This window comes from Prunus persica, chromosome G3 (assembly GCF_000346465.2).
Source record: "Prunus persica cultivar Lovell chromosome G3, Prunus_persica_NCBIv2, whole genome shotgun sequence".
Classification (NCBI taxonomy): Eukaryota; Viridiplantae; Streptophyta; class Magnoliopsida; order Rosales; family Rosaceae; genus Prunus; species Prunus persica.
This window is the reverse complement of record NC_034011.1, coordinates 21067007-21085334: the sequence shown is the minus strand read 5'-3', so window position 1 is coordinate 21085334 and position 18328 is coordinate 21067007. Positions and strand designations below refer to the sequence as shown.

General features: G+C 35.7%; 3 protein-coding genes across 5 annotated transcripts; 1 reads left to right on the top strand and 2 right to left on the bottom strand.

Annotated features, from left to right (window-relative positions):
* On the bottom strand, positions 246 to 4982 carry LOC18784196 (threonine--tRNA ligase, chloroplastic/mitochondrial 2). Of its 2 annotated transcripts, XM_007217578.2 has the most exons (8): positions 4454 to 4982; positions 3720 to 3866; positions 3473 to 3620; positions 2781 to 3034; positions 2276 to 2653; positions 1887 to 2195; positions 1449 to 1649; positions 246 to 1035 (listed from the first exon to the last, which is right to left on the bottom strand). In XM_007217578.2, exons 1-8 carry the CDS (start codon positions 4772 to 4774, stop codon positions 775 to 777), a joined length of 2019 nt encoding a protein of 672 aa, XP_007217640.1. In that variant the 5' UTR covers positions 4775 to 4982; the 3' UTR covers positions 246 to 774. The 2 variants fall into 2 exon arrangements, with proteins under 2 accessions (XP_007217640.1, XP_020415363.1); XM_020559774.1 differs by lacking the exon at positions 1449 to 1649.
* LOC18782023 (putative MO25-like protein At5g47540) lies at positions 5973 to 9211 on the top strand. The gene is made up of 11 exons (XM_007217501.2): positions 5973 to 6284; positions 6688 to 6849; positions 6971 to 7089; positions 7178 to 7255; positions 7356 to 7449; positions 7547 to 7606; positions 7865 to 7933; positions 8075 to 8173; positions 8280 to 8324; positions 8434 to 8536; positions 8628 to 9211. Exons 1-11 carry the CDS (start codon positions 6147 to 6149, stop codon positions 8744 to 8746), a joined length of 1086 nt encoding a protein of 361 aa, XP_007217563.2. The 5' UTR covers positions 5973 to 6146; the 3' UTR covers positions 8747 to 9211.
* On the bottom strand, positions 10116 to 16564 carry LOC18782626 (heterogeneous nuclear ribonucleoprotein 1). Of its 2 annotated transcripts, XM_020559818.1 has the most exons (5): positions 15967 to 16564; positions 15725 to 15843; positions 15169 to 15395; positions 13617 to 14811; positions 10116 to 10718 (listed from the first exon to the last, which is right to left on the bottom strand). In XM_020559818.1, exons 3-5 carry the CDS (start codon positions 15388 to 15390, stop codon positions 10705 to 10707), a joined length of 1431 nt encoding a protein of 476 aa, XP_020415407.1. In that variant the 5' UTR covers positions 15391 to 15395; positions 15725 to 15843; positions 15967 to 16564; the 3' UTR covers positions 10116 to 10704. The 2 variants fall into 2 exon arrangements, with proteins under 2 accessions (XP_020415407.1, XP_007215319.1); XM_007215257.2 differs by lacking the exon at positions 15967 to 16564 and having other exon boundaries at positions 15725 to 15960.

Genomic DNA, 18328 nt, shown 5'->3' with positions numbered 1-18328 from the left:
ACAAATATGCATGTCTAGCTTTTTCTGAGAACTTACGTGTGTGGAAGAGCTTAAAGGGTAAAGCTTATTAATTCATTGCTCTATTACATTTAATGCACATTAGAAAGTCTCATATCACCACGCAAATTGGATATTTTGAATGGTTATCTTGGAAAGCTCTGTGGCTTGGACATTAATAAATAATGTTAGGACCACTCGATCAAATAAATGAAAGGTTTGAAATTGAGCCACACAAACCCCTTGTATGCACAATCAATCTTTTATCACCCTTCCACTAAAAAGTCATTATCGACTGTTAATTTTTTTCAAAGTATAGCAAGAAAACATCAACGTCGATAGGTATAAAAGTATGAAAAGAGAGAGAAGAAAAAAAAAAAACAATGTTTCATCAGGCCATCCAGTTCCAAACGCAAACCAGGTAAACTTTTAATCGACGTCTGGCTGACATTATTGCCCCTTGGTCTGTGAATATATACAAATATAAGTGCAACCTGTAATGAATTTGGGAAGCATGAGCTCTTTGACAAGATTCAAGCTTTGATTACCTTTCTGCATCGTTGCCAACTTCAAGCTCTTACTGCAAATGAATCTTTCAATATGATGAATCCATCTCGGCACTGACTAAACGATAAATGGGTACAATGCTACTATGGTACAGGACAAATGCAACAAAATTGCTCTTAGTTATCAACTCTGCTTCGTTTTTGCCTTTTCATGTGACTAGACACCTTTCAAAATCAATAGGATGACCACCCTTCAGCAACTGCAAGCACTTCAAATTGACGCTCTGCTTTCAATGGCCGACTTGATTGTACTGACAAAATCATCAATTGCCATAGTGCCAAGATCCCCACCAAACCTGGATCTTACTGTAACAGAGCCAGTTTCAACTTCTTTGGCACCGACAACAGCCATCAATGGGATTTTCAGCATCTCTGAATTTCTAATCAGTTTTGGTAGGCGTTCACCGTGGCAAAGTTCACCGCGAATACCATTTGCTTTCAGTTTGTTGGTTACCTCTTTGCAGTAATCAAGCTGTACAGAAATTTAAACTTTTGCTTCAATGCAAAGATAATCATCTCATAGCAACAAAAAATAAAATAAAATGACTGTCTCAGTTCCTAGATGATAGAAGTTAGGAACACAAGGAACATTGACTTTAACGTTGGTTTGCTTGTGTAAATAAATTTGAATGGCCCCTTTGCACGTCATTTTAAATCGATCCATCACTTCGCAGTGTTGGAGTGTATACCCTCGTAAACAATATATTTTGAATGAATTACAAGTTTGTAATTCATGGTATGGCCAATCACTCGTGAGATAAATGAATTAAGTATACTGATCCTATGTAAGTTCAGCCATTCAAATTTCATGGGGAAACCAAAGAGTATGTAGGTGTTGAGGGTTGAGTTTTTTGAAACATTAAATGTGCAACCTACTTTGCGTACCTGAGTGTCAGTAACTGGTAAAACATGAGCTTGTACTGGCGAAAGCCATAATGGAAAATCCCCAGCATAATGCTCTATAAGGACTCCAAAGAAACGCTCCAAGGACCCAAGAACAGCTCTATGAATCATTATAGGCCGCTTCTTTTCCGAGTTTGAGTCAACATATGTTATGTCAAAACGCTGTGGTAGGTTAAAATCAACCTGCACAGTTTTTTTTTTTTTTTTTTTTTTTTAAAGATCAGACAATTTAAAAAGAAAATAATAAAGTGGTTTTAGTCAATTAAACATATCCATGAAGTATGATCAATTCAAAAAAAAATGCTTAGAATCTCCAATGAACATTTTACAAAGTGAGACACAGAGATGGAGAGACTGCCAATTTAAAAAAAAAAAAAACGCACACGTTAAAATTCGGCCTGTCACAAGTTGAGGACTTGCCTGTATAGTTGAGCACTGCCACTTCCTTCCAAGAGCATCTTCAATCTTAAGATCAATCTTGGGACCATAAAAGGCACCACCACCATCATCAATTTGATAGCTCCAACCCTTATCATCCAAAGCATCTCTGAGGGCAGATGTTGCTTTCACCCATATATCATCATCTCCAACAGATTTCTCTGGCCTCGTAGAGAGATTGACTTCATATTTGCTGAAGCCAAATTGCAGTAAAAGTTCTTCGGTAAGATCTAGGACACCCCTGATTTCATCTTTAATCTGATCTTCTAGACAAAAGATGTGTGCATCATCCTGCAAAATGGTCCTGAGGTTAAACAAAATACACTTCATAGCACAGGCCAAGAGAGGGAGGGGAGAAACTAACAGCATACCTGAGTAAAGCCTCTTACACGAAAAAGGCCATGTAAGCTTCCAGATAACTCATATCTATATACTGTTCCCAACTCAGCAACTCGAATAGGAAAATCATGATAAGAGTGAGGCCTCCTCTTGTAAATCAAGATGTGATAGGGGCAGTTCATCGGTCGAAGTTGATAAAGTTCATCCTCAATATTCATCTGATCATACATATTCTCTTTGTAGAAATCCAGATGACCACTTATCCGCCAAAGATCTGCCTTTGCAACATGTGGAGTATACAGCAGATCATAACCACGTTCTATGTGGATCTTTTTCCACAAATCTTCTATTACATGCCTCACAATAGCACCCTTTGGATGCCAGAACACTAAACCCCCACCAGCATCATTCTGTAAAAATTCACCAACTAAAATGTTCAATGCAAGAATCCTCATACCAGATGATTACAATTAATCACACTGCTGTTAAACCTATATAAACAGCATAAAGAGATTCAGTGCAATTCAATTTGAGTACCTGTATAGAAAACAGGTCAAGTACTTGACCAAGGCGCCTGTGATCTCGACGTTTAGCTTCCTCTTTGAAATGAAGGTATGCCTTCAATTGATCTTCACTCTCCCATGCAGTTCCATAGATCCTCTGCAGCATGGGTTTCTTTTCATCCCCTCTCCAGTAAGCACCAGCAATAGACTCAAGTTCAACAGCTTTTCTGTTAATTTTTCCAGTATATTCAACATGAGGTCCCGCACATAGGTCCCACCATTCATTACCTATGAAGGATTTAGTATAACATAAGGGATTATGACATAAAAGACATTCTAATTTAACTAGATGCTAGTTCAAAACAAAATCAAATCCGAGTGCATGCGAATGTATAAACATATGCATAGTTTAATTAGCCCGAGCAACAAATTCCTTGGATAAGATCCTCATATCAGTAACTAATTTTAATGAGAACACTTGCACCAACAACATCTTTTTCCCTGAGCACACCCCTGTCCTCTCTTTTTCTCTTTCACCAATTTGTCTTCCTATAAATTTCTATCTTCTGACTCTCAAAACATACCACTGTACATACCACTGTGTAGGTCAAAAGAAATAGCTGATTAATTTGTTTTCTTTATTTAGTAAATCATTTATGAACAGTTCCGCATATGAAATCATCACCTTTGATTCTACATTGAGGCTTAAAATGGTGAAACCCTTACCAATATGATATATGGTAATGGGATCTTCCTTAATGCTATCCAAAATTTCCAATTTGTATGGTTCATTGAGAGCAGTTATTCTTCTCTGAGCTTCATCTCTTGAAATTTCTTCTCTTATAAGTGGTAAATTTTTACCAATGATGCGATCCTACAAACGACGTAAAAAGGCTAATGAATAGTTTGCAATGCTTTCATGGTTCCAAAAGTTTGGTAAAAATATAATAACTGATACATAAATTCCGCTTACCATCTCCTTCTTGATTCTCTTCAACTCTTTGTCTGTCAAAGGCTCCATATCAAAATCATAGTAAAACCCATTTTCTATCCACGGACCAATTGTCACTTTTGCATCTGGGAAGAGCTTTTGAACAGCCATGGCCATCACGTGTGCACACTGCAGTGATGCAGATATAAGCATTTCATCCTCATAACAACGGAAAAGGCACCCTTGATACCAAATTCTCAGGACATTCATGGAAAGAAATATAGTTAACACTATACATAAGACATAAAACCCAAGTATCTTCTCAAATTCCCAACTCCAGAAAAAAAAAAAAAAAATTTCCCCAGCTTATCTACTTTGTAGACCCATATTTTTCAGTCCTAAACAATCAAATTACCCAAAAGTTATGGTTTTTTTGGTCCCTCTTTCTCACTTCCTCATTTTTCTATAACAAAATGGATAGAACTATTCTAGGTGACAATTAATAACACAGAATTGGAATTTGGAAGTGGGTGTACAAAAGCATACAACTTTAAAAAGCATTACTTCCCGAGCACCTAAAAGTTCAGAAATTTCAACCTGAATGTACCTCTAGTTCAATATGACACTCACATTAGCATAATAACCAAACAACTAAAACCAATAGAGCAACCAAAAGAACAGCATAAACCACCAAAAACCCAATTAAAAAATATATGAAATAGAATGGCCCATCAAAAGAAAAGAAGAAGAAAAAATTCAAAAGCAAAGTACAAAACCGTGTGGCGAATTCTGAGAAGGCTCTCAGAGGACTCGTTGGTTGGAAGCACGACTTTCTCCAGCTTATCAGATTTCTCCTTCTGGGTCTCTTTCAATTTGTCGTCTTGGGTCGAAACCTGAGTCTCCGTAGCCACAGCCGCCGAAGACGTGGAGACTCCATTTCTGTTCCTGTAAAGAGCAAGAGCCCTGAACTCTGTGCTGGGTGCTGAAACGCAGTGTTTAAGAGGGGAAAGGAAATGGGTGGGAAAAGAAGAAGAAGCCTTTAGGAGAGGGGTTGAAATGAAAGAAGAAGAAGTGGCCATTCTCTGAAGAATTAACATCTGGATCTTCTTTGAAAGTGAGTATGAAGATGTATACTTCAAAGGGTTGTGAGCTACGGGGAGAGTTTGAGCGTGACAGTGGCGTTTGTGACTTTGTATGTGGTGGAGGTTTGGCTAATTGCGTTTTTCTCGGACGCCTTCTTGAAGGGTGAGGCACTGAGACACTTCTAATTGGAGCCAACTCTCACCGAAAATAAAAATTAATAAAATTGGGGCCAAATTGCCAACGGGGTGGAAAAAGGCAAAGCTTGTAGGCGATAGGCGGGTCCCTTTTATTTATTATTTTTTTCATAAATAGTATACCCGCGCGGTTGTATTGTTTAAATATAATATTAAAATAGTATAGCCGCGCGGCTATACTATTTATTTCAAAAAAATTTAAAAGGACCCACGTAGCATTCAGATTCCAACTCCCAATTACAACTTGATAATGTGTGTGTGAGAAAGCTTTATATCCTTATAGTTTAGCCTATAACTTGTAAACTTGGAGTTAAATCTTTTTTTTTTTTTTTACAAATCTCAATTTGTAATTAGCAATCAAATGTTTATAAAAACAAATGAAATGTTCGAGACAATTTACGTATCTAAATAAGAATAAGTTTTTTCTATTTTATAAGTGATATTGAGAAAGGGCAACATCGAGTTCAATTAAAAAAAATGACACTAATTATAAAAAGTTTCGTTGTTTTAGACCATGGCTTAATTGTTTTTTCAATATAAACTCTAAATTCAAAAGGTTTAACACTAATCTTAAAACAACACATAAATTAATAATCCTACTTTCTTGTTACGTAACTTATAATTTTAAGCTAAAAATACCAATAACCAATACAACAACAAAAAGAAAACAAATACAAATGCTCCCTTATTTTTGGAGAGAAACTCTCAGTTCGTTATCTCCGTTACAAGAATTTTTATTTTTTTTTTTCTATTTTTGGCATCCTCCTCGCCATTGTTCTTATCCTTTGTGTAATTGAACTCTGTCTCAGCTTTGTATTACTATTTTCTGCTTGCAGTAGTTGTAAATCCAATTTACATCTAGCCTTCCAAAGCATCTGAGCCCCTCATCCTCATTGCTAGCCCAATATCCATCAAAGCGGATTGGGCCCCACGCTCTTTTTACATTCCACGTGTCACAACTTGATTCGCAGGTGGAGTACAAGTGCTATAAAGGTGGAAATACCCTTTTGCAACAGATGCTATATTTGTAGATTCTAACAACTTTTTGTCGTCCCGAAAAACTGTCATGGATTGTTAGATTCCAAGTTTCCAATCTCAATGTCTTCCTCTTAAAACGCTGAACATTCTCAAGTTGTGATTCCCAAATACAAAGTAGGAAACGTACGAGGAGGTTGATGAAGTGTGTGGTCTGATGGCGAAAAAGTTGACAATGAAGGGTCTTTTCAAGCCAAAGGCGCGAAGCCCATTGGAGCTTGTAAAGCACACGCATGAGCTTCTCATGTTTCTTGATCGGAACATGGATGCGCGCGAGCAAAAGCGCAAAGAAAAGGTCTGGTTTTTGTTTTGATCAGTTTTCACATTGCTAATTTCCTATTGTACTATTGTTTTCACAAGCGATCCTCTAAACTACAAGAGGATGGGAATCTCACACACACGAACATGGGGTCATGGGATTCGAAACTGAGACCACTGCAAGTCAAGGCTCTTTTTCACTGGGCTAGACCCGTTGTCATGTTATGTAATCTATTTGATATTACATGTCTTTTTTTTTTTTTAAAGGAAAAAAAAAAGGATATTTCATGTCATGAAATTTTTCAATTTGGGGTTGTGGAGGTTAGCTTGTGTGTAGAAATTTAGAGTGAGTGAGATTTTGAGATTAATGAAATTGTTTAGTTTGTATGTTTATATGGACTAGGATTTTGATGGCATTTATTTTGAAATTTGTTATATAGATGGATGAACTGAGCAAAGCAATCTTGGAGATAAGAACAGTTTTATATGGTGATGAGGAATCAGAGCCAAATAAAGACTCTTGTGCACAACTTACTCAGGAGTTTTTCAGAGGGGACACATTCAGGCTTCTCATTGTTTGCCTTCCAAAGCTCAACTTGGGGGTAAGCATATGCATATTAGCTTAGCTACTATATGTAGCTGTTTTCCTAAATCAGTTTGTGTAACCCAATTGCATGGTTTAGAGATTTGACATTTATGTTACTGTGTATGCAAATGCTGCAGGCTCGTAAAAACACCACTCATGTCATTGCAAATTTGCTAAGGCAACGAGTTCAGTCCCAATTGCTTGCTTTAGAGTACTTGGAAAAGAATATAGATCTTATGGACATTCTGATAAAGGGGTAAGAAATTATCAATATTGAAGTTAGAAAATGTGCAGTACTGAATTCAACAAAATGTTAATGAATAGTTCGGTTTGGTTTGGTTTAGCTATGAAGACAGCGGTGATGTTGCTCTGTCATATGGTGCAATTTCAAGGGAATGCATTCGTCACCAGAATGTTGCAAGGTAACCCTTTATCTAATTTGTACATCTCCTGATAAATTAATGGTGCAAAGTGAGTTTGGTTATCAAACAATGTTTAATTTTCAACGGGATGATTTCACAGGTATGTCTTGGAATCAGACCACATGAAGAAGTTTTTTGATTATATACAAACTCCAAATTTCGACATAGCATCAGATGCTGCAGCTACTTTCAAGGTTGGTAAAGTTTGAACAGCTTATCAAAATTTAAGAAACAGTCACTATTATGCTTCACAATCCACAAATCAACTGACTCATTGCCATACTTGAACAGGAGCTCATGACAAGGCACAAATCAACTGTTGCTCAATTTCTTTCTAAAAATTATGAGTGGGTAAGTTTTCATAATCCACATGAAATCTTCTAGTTGTTTTGGTGGCTTTTATCTTGTATCATAATACTACAGACTGATGATATTGTGTAAGAAGATGTTTTTAGAAATTTGGGCAGTCGGGGAATCTGAGAATTTGATGATTGAAATTTTCAATCTAGTTACTTTGTTTTTAGTTTTTCTACATTTCATAAGTTCCAATAGAGAATGATATCATTGTCAATATCTGAATACTTTTTTCCCTCTGTTTACTGGCTCCAGTTTTTCCAAGAGTACAATTCTCAGTTGCTTGAGTCTTCAAATTATATCACCAAACGCCAGGCCATCAAGGTATTACAATTTACAGATTTTTTTTTTTTTTTTTTTTTTTTTTTTTGGTGCTGAGACTCTTGCATGAACCATGTTTATGTTCATCATGAGAACCATGTTCTGTGTTCATAATAATTGACATACATGTCATAATTGTTTCAGCTGTTAGGAGATGTGTTGCTTGATCGCTCCAACTCTGCTGTGATGGTTCAATATGTCTGCTCTCTGGATAACATGAGAATCCTGATGAACCTTCTTAGGGTATAAACTCTCTCTCACATCATGTTCATGCCTGCCATTAGCTTTTTGTTAAGTCACTTATTTGACTCAACTATGGCTTTTTTGTTTGTGCATCACATGTTTGCAGGATCCAAAGAAGACAATCAAGTTAGAGACCTTTCATGTGTTCAAGGTTTGTGCAGATCAATATCAAGTTCTAACCCTTTTCAGCATTACAACAAGTTGAGGCATTATCTATTAAAAGTGTTATTAACTTCTTTTGTTTTTTGTTCTTTTGACAGCTATTTGTTGCAAACCAAAATAAGCCTCCTGAGATTGTTAATGTGCTTATCACAAATAGGACCAAGCTTCTCCGTTTCTTTGATGACTTCACCATTGAGAAAGGTAGGAACCATTTTTCGCTTCAAATCTTCTGTCACTCCATCTTTATCCTTTGAACTCTTACTTCAACATCAAACTATAATTTTTTCTGCAGAGGATGAGCAGTTTGAAACAGCCAAAGCTGATGTTATTAATGAGATTTCTGTTCTTGAACCCAAACCCAAGATATCTTCAATCCTCAGCTTTAGAAACAATTGTGAGGTCAAATGTTAATTGTACTCTTGAAGTATAGGCCTTGTTGTAAACTGCCACTGAAAGTAAAAATTGAATCGTATTGTCACCTCAATTAAAATTTTGTTGCAATGTACCATTTACGACCTAACTCCATCTATTGTTCCGTCCAAAAAGTTGGTGACCCTTTTCTAAGGATATTTTGACGTCTGTCAAACTATCGTCACACTTTTTTTGAAGGGTCACGTGTATAGCACCTTCAATTTTTTTGGACAGAAAAATAGACCAAGTTAGCCATAAATGGCACATTGCAACAAAACTTTAATTGAGGTGAAAATGTGACTTAATTTTTCTTTCCAGGTAACAAATTGCCACAAGGCCTATAATACATGTGCTTTTTAGTGTAATTTTTCCCTCTTGGGTTTCCAGAAACCGACTTACTGTATCAGATGTAGCCCACATATGGGCCTATATATTCTTTAAAATTCCAATAAAAGTTTATCTCAATTTCTTACCAATTCCAAACAAGCTGTCGTTTGCACTCAGATTTTGTATGAGAATTTTCAAGAGCTGCATTCGTTTTTGGAAAACATTGAGCTTAGCAGCCTAAATGTTGAAAACCAAGGGGCCATATGCTTTGTCTCAGAAACCAAAAACAATTTTGTGTGAAAGTTTTAAACTTATGAAGGACAGATGATCATAAAAAAGATAATGTACTTTCAATTTCCTTATTTTTTTGGTATTTATTTTTGGATGAACACTTTCTTCTTTCTTTCTTTTGTGTTGAATTAATGAGTACCTCTCTGGTTTGCTTATACATTTGCAATGATGTTGTTCTATCACTTCCACTCAACTATTTTACACAAATTTTCCTTTTCCCTATAGAACTTATGAATAGATTAAGAGTTGTTAAATTCACAATGATCTTTCAACAGATTTTATTCTTCTTCCTAATTTTGTTCAAACTTAATGTCAGCCATTGCCGCTTCCATGGAGGCGTAGCTGCCTCCACTATGGCAGCGGCCATGGCAGCATTAATTTCTTCTTTTAATTTCTGTTTTTTAAGTATTTTTTTGTTTAAAGATTATAAAAGGAAGATACTCAACGTTTTTTTCATTGAAGTAAAAGAATCATTTGGAGTTTAAATAAAACCAACCAAAAATTAATGATCAAGAGGGGAAAAATTCTGAAAGAGTTTCTCACAAATTAGGTATTAATATCTCTTTTATTTTTCTATTTATCATCGGCCATATATACATAGACTTTCACGAAAAGTAGGTTAGTTTTTGGGAAGGATCCTGGTCCTGGACCACAAGAACAGGCGCGCGCCAACACCACCCCCCACCGCGACTGCATCAAAATTTTTGCATTCAGAATCTCGAAGGCATTTTTGGCCAACAAAATTCCCAAAGAGTAAGAATCAGAATATGCGATTACTTATTCATGGGGTCCCTAGATGGGTAGCCCTTAAAATGTTTCACACTAGTAAATCAACATTAATCTCAGGTACAATAAAAACAAACCAAATGATGGGGCAAAAGAATGAAAAAAAAAAAAAAAAAAAAAAAAAATCCCTGACCAGAACCCACAACTTGGCCAAGAGATTTTACAGATAAAATTCTAAAGGGAAAAAAATATATATCAGTCTATCTCTTTTTGTTTTTTTGGTTCTTTTCTTTTTTCTTTTGGGTATCGCCGCCTCACCGGAGATGCATGATACACTTCTGACTATATCCCGCAATCTGATTTTACATCTCACTCAAAGACCAAAACAAAAAAACCTAAAATGGTAACTCAAAACTCAAAAGCATTAACACAAAATCCATTTTAACTTCTAACTCTAACTTTAACTCTTCCAAAACAGGCACTCCCAGTTAGCTCTTACTAACCAAATTTCTTTTACTGAGATATATAAATGAGGGTGGTGTGCAAAATTCACATTTCACCTGCTTCACCAGATTATCTTCACCTACAATGTCGTGATATCAGAAATGATGATCCTAGGCAGCAATTCCTGAAAAACAGTAGGAGAAAAGCAACTTGTAAGTATTGACACACACATATCGACAATTAAGTGAGCAACACATTACACGCACACAAGCATATACTTGAAAAGAATCTATTTTCCACAAGTTACCATCTATCAAGTATCCATACTATATTGTATAAAGGTGCATGTAATAACACCAATGGCTTCCAGTTAGGATTAAATCCATGGCAATGACTTCCAGCAAAATTCAAACCAAGAAAATATAAATATTTGGCACTTCGACATGAATTACAAATGTGTTGCCTGTGGCCATCAGCCAACTCTTGTGTACAGCCTTTGAAATATTGACTAGGACGGTGAAATAACATTTCAAATGAATGTTAAAACAATACAAAACTTCACTAAATTAGAATGGGCATCCCATCTGAGATCTTAAGCTGTGTACTAACAACAGCATGCTTCTCTTTTAGAACTGTGTCATGATTCCATCAAACAAGCAATATGCAACCATTATAATCTAAGTTGTCAATTGTTACACGATGGCAAGACCGTATAACAAATTTCACAAAATGATATCTTCAATAATCAACAAAATTCTGTCCCTCTAACTCATCTCTCTGTTGTTACCTTGATACACACTCCTAATCGCAGCACTTAAACATGTATTCATGAGACAGTAAACCATACTTTTCAGCCCAACTACACCTTCCCTCTCCATTTCGGCCCCTGATTAGTGACTTATTACTTAAGCTAACACACAGAATTTAAGGTTGATACAGAGGAAATCATTGCAATTTGGTGGAATATATAGAACACAAAAAATAAAATATTGTCAGTATATGAGGAAACACACACAGCAAGAGAGAAGTAGAGAGAGCCCAGACACATTTCACCATAGGCTAAGCTGCATATGTATCTGTAGACGCAATAGTCTATTTCTTAGACTCCTTTGGATTTCTAGATTTCCCTCAGTTTCTTCCTTGATCGTATTAAAGGAACAAAATACAAAGACGAAACTCATAGCACCGAATTACATTATATTAAACTTCAATGCTCCATTGAGTATACTTAAGGTGTGCCCCAACTATAGAAAAAGAAAGCTTCTATTTAAAAATGCATGCCTTCAAGCTGAAATTATGAACATCAAAGATATCCTAGAGCCTTCAAGCTGAAATTATGAACATCAAAGATATCCTAGAGCAGAGAAGAAAAGAAGCAACTTTATTTTGTGAAAGGCACATGCTGGATCTCTATAAAGACAAGGTCAAGAACTCCTTGCAACCAGGATCTACTAGATATTTCAACCATTGAGGGCTAGGGATCACATAATAGAGAGACAAGCAGCACAGCATATTAATAACACAAAAGAAAAACCATTTTATGTATTTTTCTTAAAAGAAAGAAAAACCAAACGTTTATTACCCAAAACGCACACACCCATAGAGACTGTGAGAGCTACACACTCCAAAAGAGTCATAATGTTCATCGGGCACAGAAAGAGACATTGATGTAAGATGCGTAATCTTCCTATCAAAAACAAATGGGAGAAGAAGATTCTTTGGCATCAACAAAAACACGAACAGAGGAGATCACAAAATTCTCTATCAAGTATGAACACCATCTCACTATATAAAACATGGTTGATCTTCTCTACACCCCTGCACAGTGCATATTCAACACCCATTTGGGGCCATCATCCCCCTAATTACCAAGAGGTTGGTAATCATATCTATTTAAGTAGCAAAGGCCACTGGCAAGCTACTCCAACACCAACAAAATCCAAACAAAATGACAAGCTATACAACAACAACATTAAAAGCTTTTTTCTTTTATGTTTAAGTCCCATGGTTACCCCATTCCTTAAGTAAACTTCATAAAAGCGTAATAAACCTCGGACACCAAAGCAACACACTTCTGACCAGCACAAATAACTGGCTACCAAAGCCTCTTTATAGAAGATATAGAAAAGTGAAAAAATATCATTTGCATGGTAAGACATTTATCATCCAAAATAAGGCAGTTATAAGAATTGCATGGAAAATATGCTAGAGGGTGACACGTCAAGTAAAGTACCACCTAGGCAACTCAAGTAACAATCAAATCCCAAGTAATGTGTGTACATGTCAACAGAAATAGAAGGAGGAGAAAGTGATGTAGTCAATGTAATCAATAGGATAAAGGAGTTCACGAGTTGAGCTTCATAAATTGAGATGAGTCCAACTTTAAGATAAGTAATATCATGATTACCTCAATCTACCCCTAACTAGACAGTCACCCAATTCAACTGAATTATACAGAACAACTATGAGCTTAACAATAAATTTCCATATTCAAATGGTTATAGTCAACAAGATGGACCATAACCAAATAATCCTACTCACTCGAACAGAAGTCCTCTCTTGTATTGTATGCTAAACCAGATTTAATCCAGTAATAAAGTACTCCACTTTGTGGAACATCAGCTAGGGAAGAGTTAGATTTCATGAATTATGCCTTCGATTCAACAGTTGAAATTAGTTAAATCTTGTGGATGCTGGACAGAGATAGCCAAATCAAGCAAGCTCAAGAAAAGAGTGGGATTATGTGTTACCAATATGAACTGGACCCAAATTGTTCTGCACAAATTAAATAGTATTTCTGCTGAAAATTACTTGACTCTGCACGTTCCTAGAAATTTTGTATTTCTTTCAGCTAAAGATTGTTATTCTCAATACAAATTGGGAGGTAGCTAAAGATTGGTTTGGGATCCCAGAATTCCACTCTATTTCAGAAGTTTGGAGGTGTTTTATGAACATCCATACAAATTATGAGGGGAAAAACGGTCCCTGGTCCCTGTATTTCAACAACAAAAGAACTAAAAGAAGAGCACAAAAAAAGATGAAAAACATAAGTTGCATAAGACATTAATTAAGTGACAATTACCTGTATTTGGCTGTCTCTTATTAACACTATAACCACCGACATAACCAGGAGAACTTTTAGCTGAAACATCAGAAGCTGCACCACCGAGGCCATAACCAAAGGGACCAGGCCCATCTCGCTCGGAATTTGATGAACGCCAAGTGGGATCTCCATAAACTGAACCACTAGTGTAAAAGTCAGCGAATGCCCCATCAAAACCACCATTTGATGCAGCAAATGAGGATGTAGGGGTCGCACTTGTTCCATTGTTTCTTCCATACCCTCCGCTTCCCAAACCATAACTGTTATCACCAGCTCCATAACCAAGACTCCCACTATTGTTCGGAACATTATTTCCCCCACCTTGAGCTGAAATTGCCGAAGAACGCCAATTAACTCCAGTGTTTCCAAATGTACTTCCTCCAATGCTCCCACTTCCAGATCCATTGTAAGCACTGGAACCTGTGGAGTTTGTTCCATAATTAAGCCCCCCATTTGCCCACAAATTCCGAGTCACAGAACTGAAAAAAGAAGATGTGTTTCCTCCGTTACCACCATCATACCCAATGGGACTGCTAAACCTATTAGAATTATTGACATAATAAGGACTCAACCCCCGTCCGTAGCTGATATTACTATTAAAATTTGCATTTCCTCCAAAACCTGGGCTCAACCCTGGCTCATAATTCATACCCATTCCATAACCAGAAGCAAATGGAGGAAACCCACTTCGACCACTTGCAACTGGACTGAATCTACCAAGTCCATAGCCTCCAACTGTACTAGGATTATACCCCTGTGTGTAGCCATTCAGGAAGCTATTAACCCTACTCAGACCACAGTTGTATCCTCCAAGAGGGCTGCGACTGGGACCAGGTGATAACTCTTTAGGAACTGCACGCTTGACTTCAACCATCTTCCCATTCAGTTCATGAAATGTCTTAAGCAAAACCTTGTCCACTGCCTCTTCTGAATCATAAGTAATGAATCCAAAGCCTCTTGGCCTCTGAGTGTTGTGATCATACATCACCACAACATCTGTGATTGTCCCAAACTGTTCAAAGTACTTCTTGAAGTCACTCTCCGTGACAGTGGATGCTAAACCTCCAACAAAAATCTTTCTTGTGCGACCTGGACCTGGAGAACCATGGATGCTGCCACTGGTTCTACCCAAAATATTCTGGTCATCCCTGGGAACAGCCTTTTTTGCTTCAACCTGAGAATGGAGAATTCACTGGTAAAAACGAAGCTCAAATGATACAAGCTCTATAAATTGATTAATCACATTAGAAGAACAAAGTAATGCATTAACTAAACTAACCACAGAAGAAAGATAAAATATCTAGAACCATGAGTTACTGTTGCTGAGTTTAAAATTTAGTTAAATGCAGAACAATAGGAAATGAATTCCAGTAAGTACAATTTCAGACCCAAACTACCATAAAGAAATGCATTACCCTTTACAGTTGCTTTGATTCAAAAAGAAAAGCACAATGATGCATAGTCATTATGTGAACATACAAGTGCAATCCAAGGACAATTACATTCATCAAAAAGAAAGTATTTTGATTACCATCCTCCCATCAATGTTGTGCTTCTCCATTATGACACTGTCCGCAACAGCTGGGTCTGCAAAAACTACAAAACCAAAACCACGAGCACGGCCGGTGGTCCGATCCTTCATGATCACCGCTTCTACCACCTCCCCAAAACTGCTGAAATACTCTTTCAGACGCTCTTCATTTGTGTCCCACGATATGCCGCCAATAAACAACTTACCACTATCGGATTGCATTTTCTCTACAAGCCACAGTACGTCATCAATTCAAACTTGATAAAATTTTGCAAATGCAAATCACACTTTAAACCAACTCAAAGAAAAATGCAAACTTTAAATCCAATCTTAAACCAATTCAAAAAAGATGGAGCATTTTATAATGGATCCAATACATTTCTATAGCATAAGCAAAACTAAACAGATTGAAGCATAATGAAGTGCAGAGAAATATTCAAGCCAATCCAACAGCAACACCCACAGCTCGAATAAAGTCTCTCCTTTTATCCATCCACCTAACTGGAATCAAATGCAGATAAATATATATAACCCACCAAACTAAAAAGAAGAGTACCTTCTTTTGAAATATTACAAACACAGATTGTAATACGACTCAAAACAAGTATTCCTGGATTCAATTTTGAAACATCCGATCCTTCACCGATCAAATACTGGACCCAGAATTAAGCACACCTAGAAAAAGATGAAGAAAAAAAAATAAACCAGAAAAATTTCAATCAGAAAAATTTACCGGGATCCAAACACACAACCAATTTAGAAAAAAATATAAAAACCCAAATCAGATTCCCACCGTACCCACAGATTAATGAAAACCCAGATGCCAAATCTTGAAGAAAATTAAGATCTGAGAGGAGGCACTGTAAGAATAAGAACAGAGGGCATGTTCAACCTCCTCTCCATATATGCCCCCTCCAATCTTTTTGTTTGTTCTTTCAATGGTGATTATTTGATTACCAAATGCAAATTCAGTTATCAAACAGATGAGTACGAGATTAAAATATGTGTATTTCTAGAGAGAGAAACAGAAGTTTGAGAGAGAAAGAGAGGGCATTGAAGGTCTCTGAGGAATATATAGGCACTATGAAAATGGGAAGCTGAAGATTTTCAGTTTTTTCTCTTTTTCTTTTTTTTAACTTTTTAAGGTTTTTTTCTATTTTGTGAAATAATTTTGATTTGAAAATTTATGGAAATGTGTCAGTTTGAAAATGCCCAAACCAAATTTATCAAAAAGAAAATTGGACAAAATTTAGTCATGGAAAATATGGTTTTTCTCTACTCTGATGAAATGGTAAGGGTTGCATGTCCTCCGTTCGCCGTTCATTCTTTTAATAGTTTTTTTTTTTTTCTCACTATAAGATCATTCCTCTTATAGTAACTTGGCTAAAACGGTGACGTTGTTTAATCTGAACCCACAGTACAGTGGGCCCAATGCAATACTATAACCCTACAAGCGATGCGTATTGATATTGGATGGTACATCAGCCCGGAACATACAAAAATTACTCATTATTTTGTTCTTGCCTTTTTTTATCTTAATTTTCGATTATACATTATTTGAATTGCATGATATGATTTTTTTCATGATATATGATTAATTTGATCTTTTAAAAACCAAGCAACAACAAATATATATACATACAGTCTCGATCTCTTAAACCACAGAAGTTCAAGATATTATGGTCACCCACTATTGAATATTAATCCAATAATTCAAAAAAATGTCTTTGTTACAACACTATTTTACTCATTACTCACCCCGTATTCTTTTTTTTCAATTTTATATGTATATGTTGCATTACTCAACACACCCTTTAATCCATTGAAAAAAAAACACCATGAATTCTTTTTTTTACTTTTTTTTTTTTATGAATATAGAACAAGTAATTCGAAAATGAGACCTTTTTAATATTGAAAAGAACAAACACCGTAATGTCTAGCCTTGATTTATTTTTCTTCTTTTTATTTTAGTTATGGCTGATGGCAATGATCCACGTGACCAATATTTTAGCCATGGTAGCGATCTTTGTTATGGCTCAAGGCAATCACAAAGTTTTTTGTTTATTTATATACATTTTCCGAAATTTTATGCTTTAAAATAATTGAACGCAAAAGTAAATTTGTAATGAAAATTATTAAAAAGAATGAATGAGCAACATGGAGTTGGTAAGTAGCATCACTCATAAGATTTTACAACAACTTGACATGCAAGTGTGGTCATTCAACCCCAAATGTTGAATTTCAATTAACGAAAAGTACTAAAATAAAATAAAAATTACTAGGCTTCGCTTGGTCTGTATTAGTTAGTTGTCGTTTTTTTTAGAGGTTTTATCCCCTTATCTTATAAAAAAAAATTCCAAATATTAAATTAGAAAGAGAAGCATACTTTATTTCACAATATAATAAACCAATCGAATTTTAATTATTCGTTTTGTAATAGAAATGGTTGGTGACCATTCACTGAAAACTTTAGCCCAGAGTAATTATCTATCCAAGCTTTTATATATATATGGCCGGTCACAAGGAATAGTGAAGAAAAAAATAATAATAATAATACTTTTTCTTGTCCCGTTTTGCATATATAAATAAATATAATGTTGAATTTTATTTATTTATTTATTTTTTTAATTAAGTAGAATTCAACAATATATAGGTTCAACTTGTAAGCATATATATTGAAGTGAAAAAAAAAATTATGGAATCAATAGCAAATTAAAATATTGTTAATGAGATCAAACAAGTCCACTACTAGAATAGAAGTCAATTTAGTCAAACATAAACACTATTATTGTTTAATTGTTTGATAATAGCTCAACACTCCCCAAAAAAAAAAATTCAAACATTCTTTTGAAAAGAAAAAAATAATAATCACACACACATAATTAGCGTAAAGTTCTTCGCCCAAAAATACCACCAACTTTTTTCACTATTCGACGTCACCGCCATTTGCCATCCAACAATACTTTCACGTTTCAACCAACTACAAATGATGAAAAGAAAGTAAGGGGAGAAGGAAAAGAAAGAAATACATGTGGTCCAAATAAACTTTTGGGTACATATAATCGAAATTTCCTGCTTTTGTAAGCGAAATTATAATACCTTATGCTCTTAATTTCAAAATCTCGAAGAAAACAAAAACTTCAAACCGAAAAAAGACCGT

Excerpts from the sequence above, each read along its gene's own strand:
- LOC18784196 (XM_007217578.2), bottom strand. The coding sequence starts at position 4,774 with ATGTTAATTCTTCAGAGAATGGCCACTTCTTCTTCTTTCATTTCAACC. Across the intron at positions 2,654-2,780 it reads TTGACCTGTTTTCTATACAG|AATGATGCTGGTGGGGGTTT; the intron begins GTACTCAAATTG and ends GAATTTTTACAG. Across the intron at positions 2,196-2,275 it reads GTGTAAGAGGCTTTACTCAG|GATGATGCACACATCTTTTG; the intron begins GTATGCTGTTAG and ends ACCATTTTGCAG.
- LOC18782626 (XM_020559818.1), bottom strand. The coding sequence starts at position 15,390 with ATGCAATCCGATAGTGGTAAGTTGTTTATTGGCGGCATATCGTGGGAC. Across the intron at positions 14,812-15,168 it reads ACAACATTGATGGGAGGATG|GTTGAAGCAAAAAAGGCTGT; the intron begins GTAATCAAAATA and ends CTCCATTCTCAG.
- LOC18782023 (XM_007217501.2), top strand. The coding sequence starts at position 6,147 with ATGGCGAAAAAGTTGACAATGAAGGGTCTTTTCAAGCCAAAGGCGCGA. Across the intron at positions 7,934-8,074 it reads CCAAACGCCAGGCCATCAAG|CTGTTAGGAGATGTGTTGCT; the intron begins GTATTACAATTT and ends TAATTGTTTCAG. Across the intron at positions 8,174-8,279 it reads TCCTGATGAACCTTCTTAGG|GATCCAAAGAAGACAATCAA; the intron begins GTATAAACTCTC and ends ACATGTTTGCAG.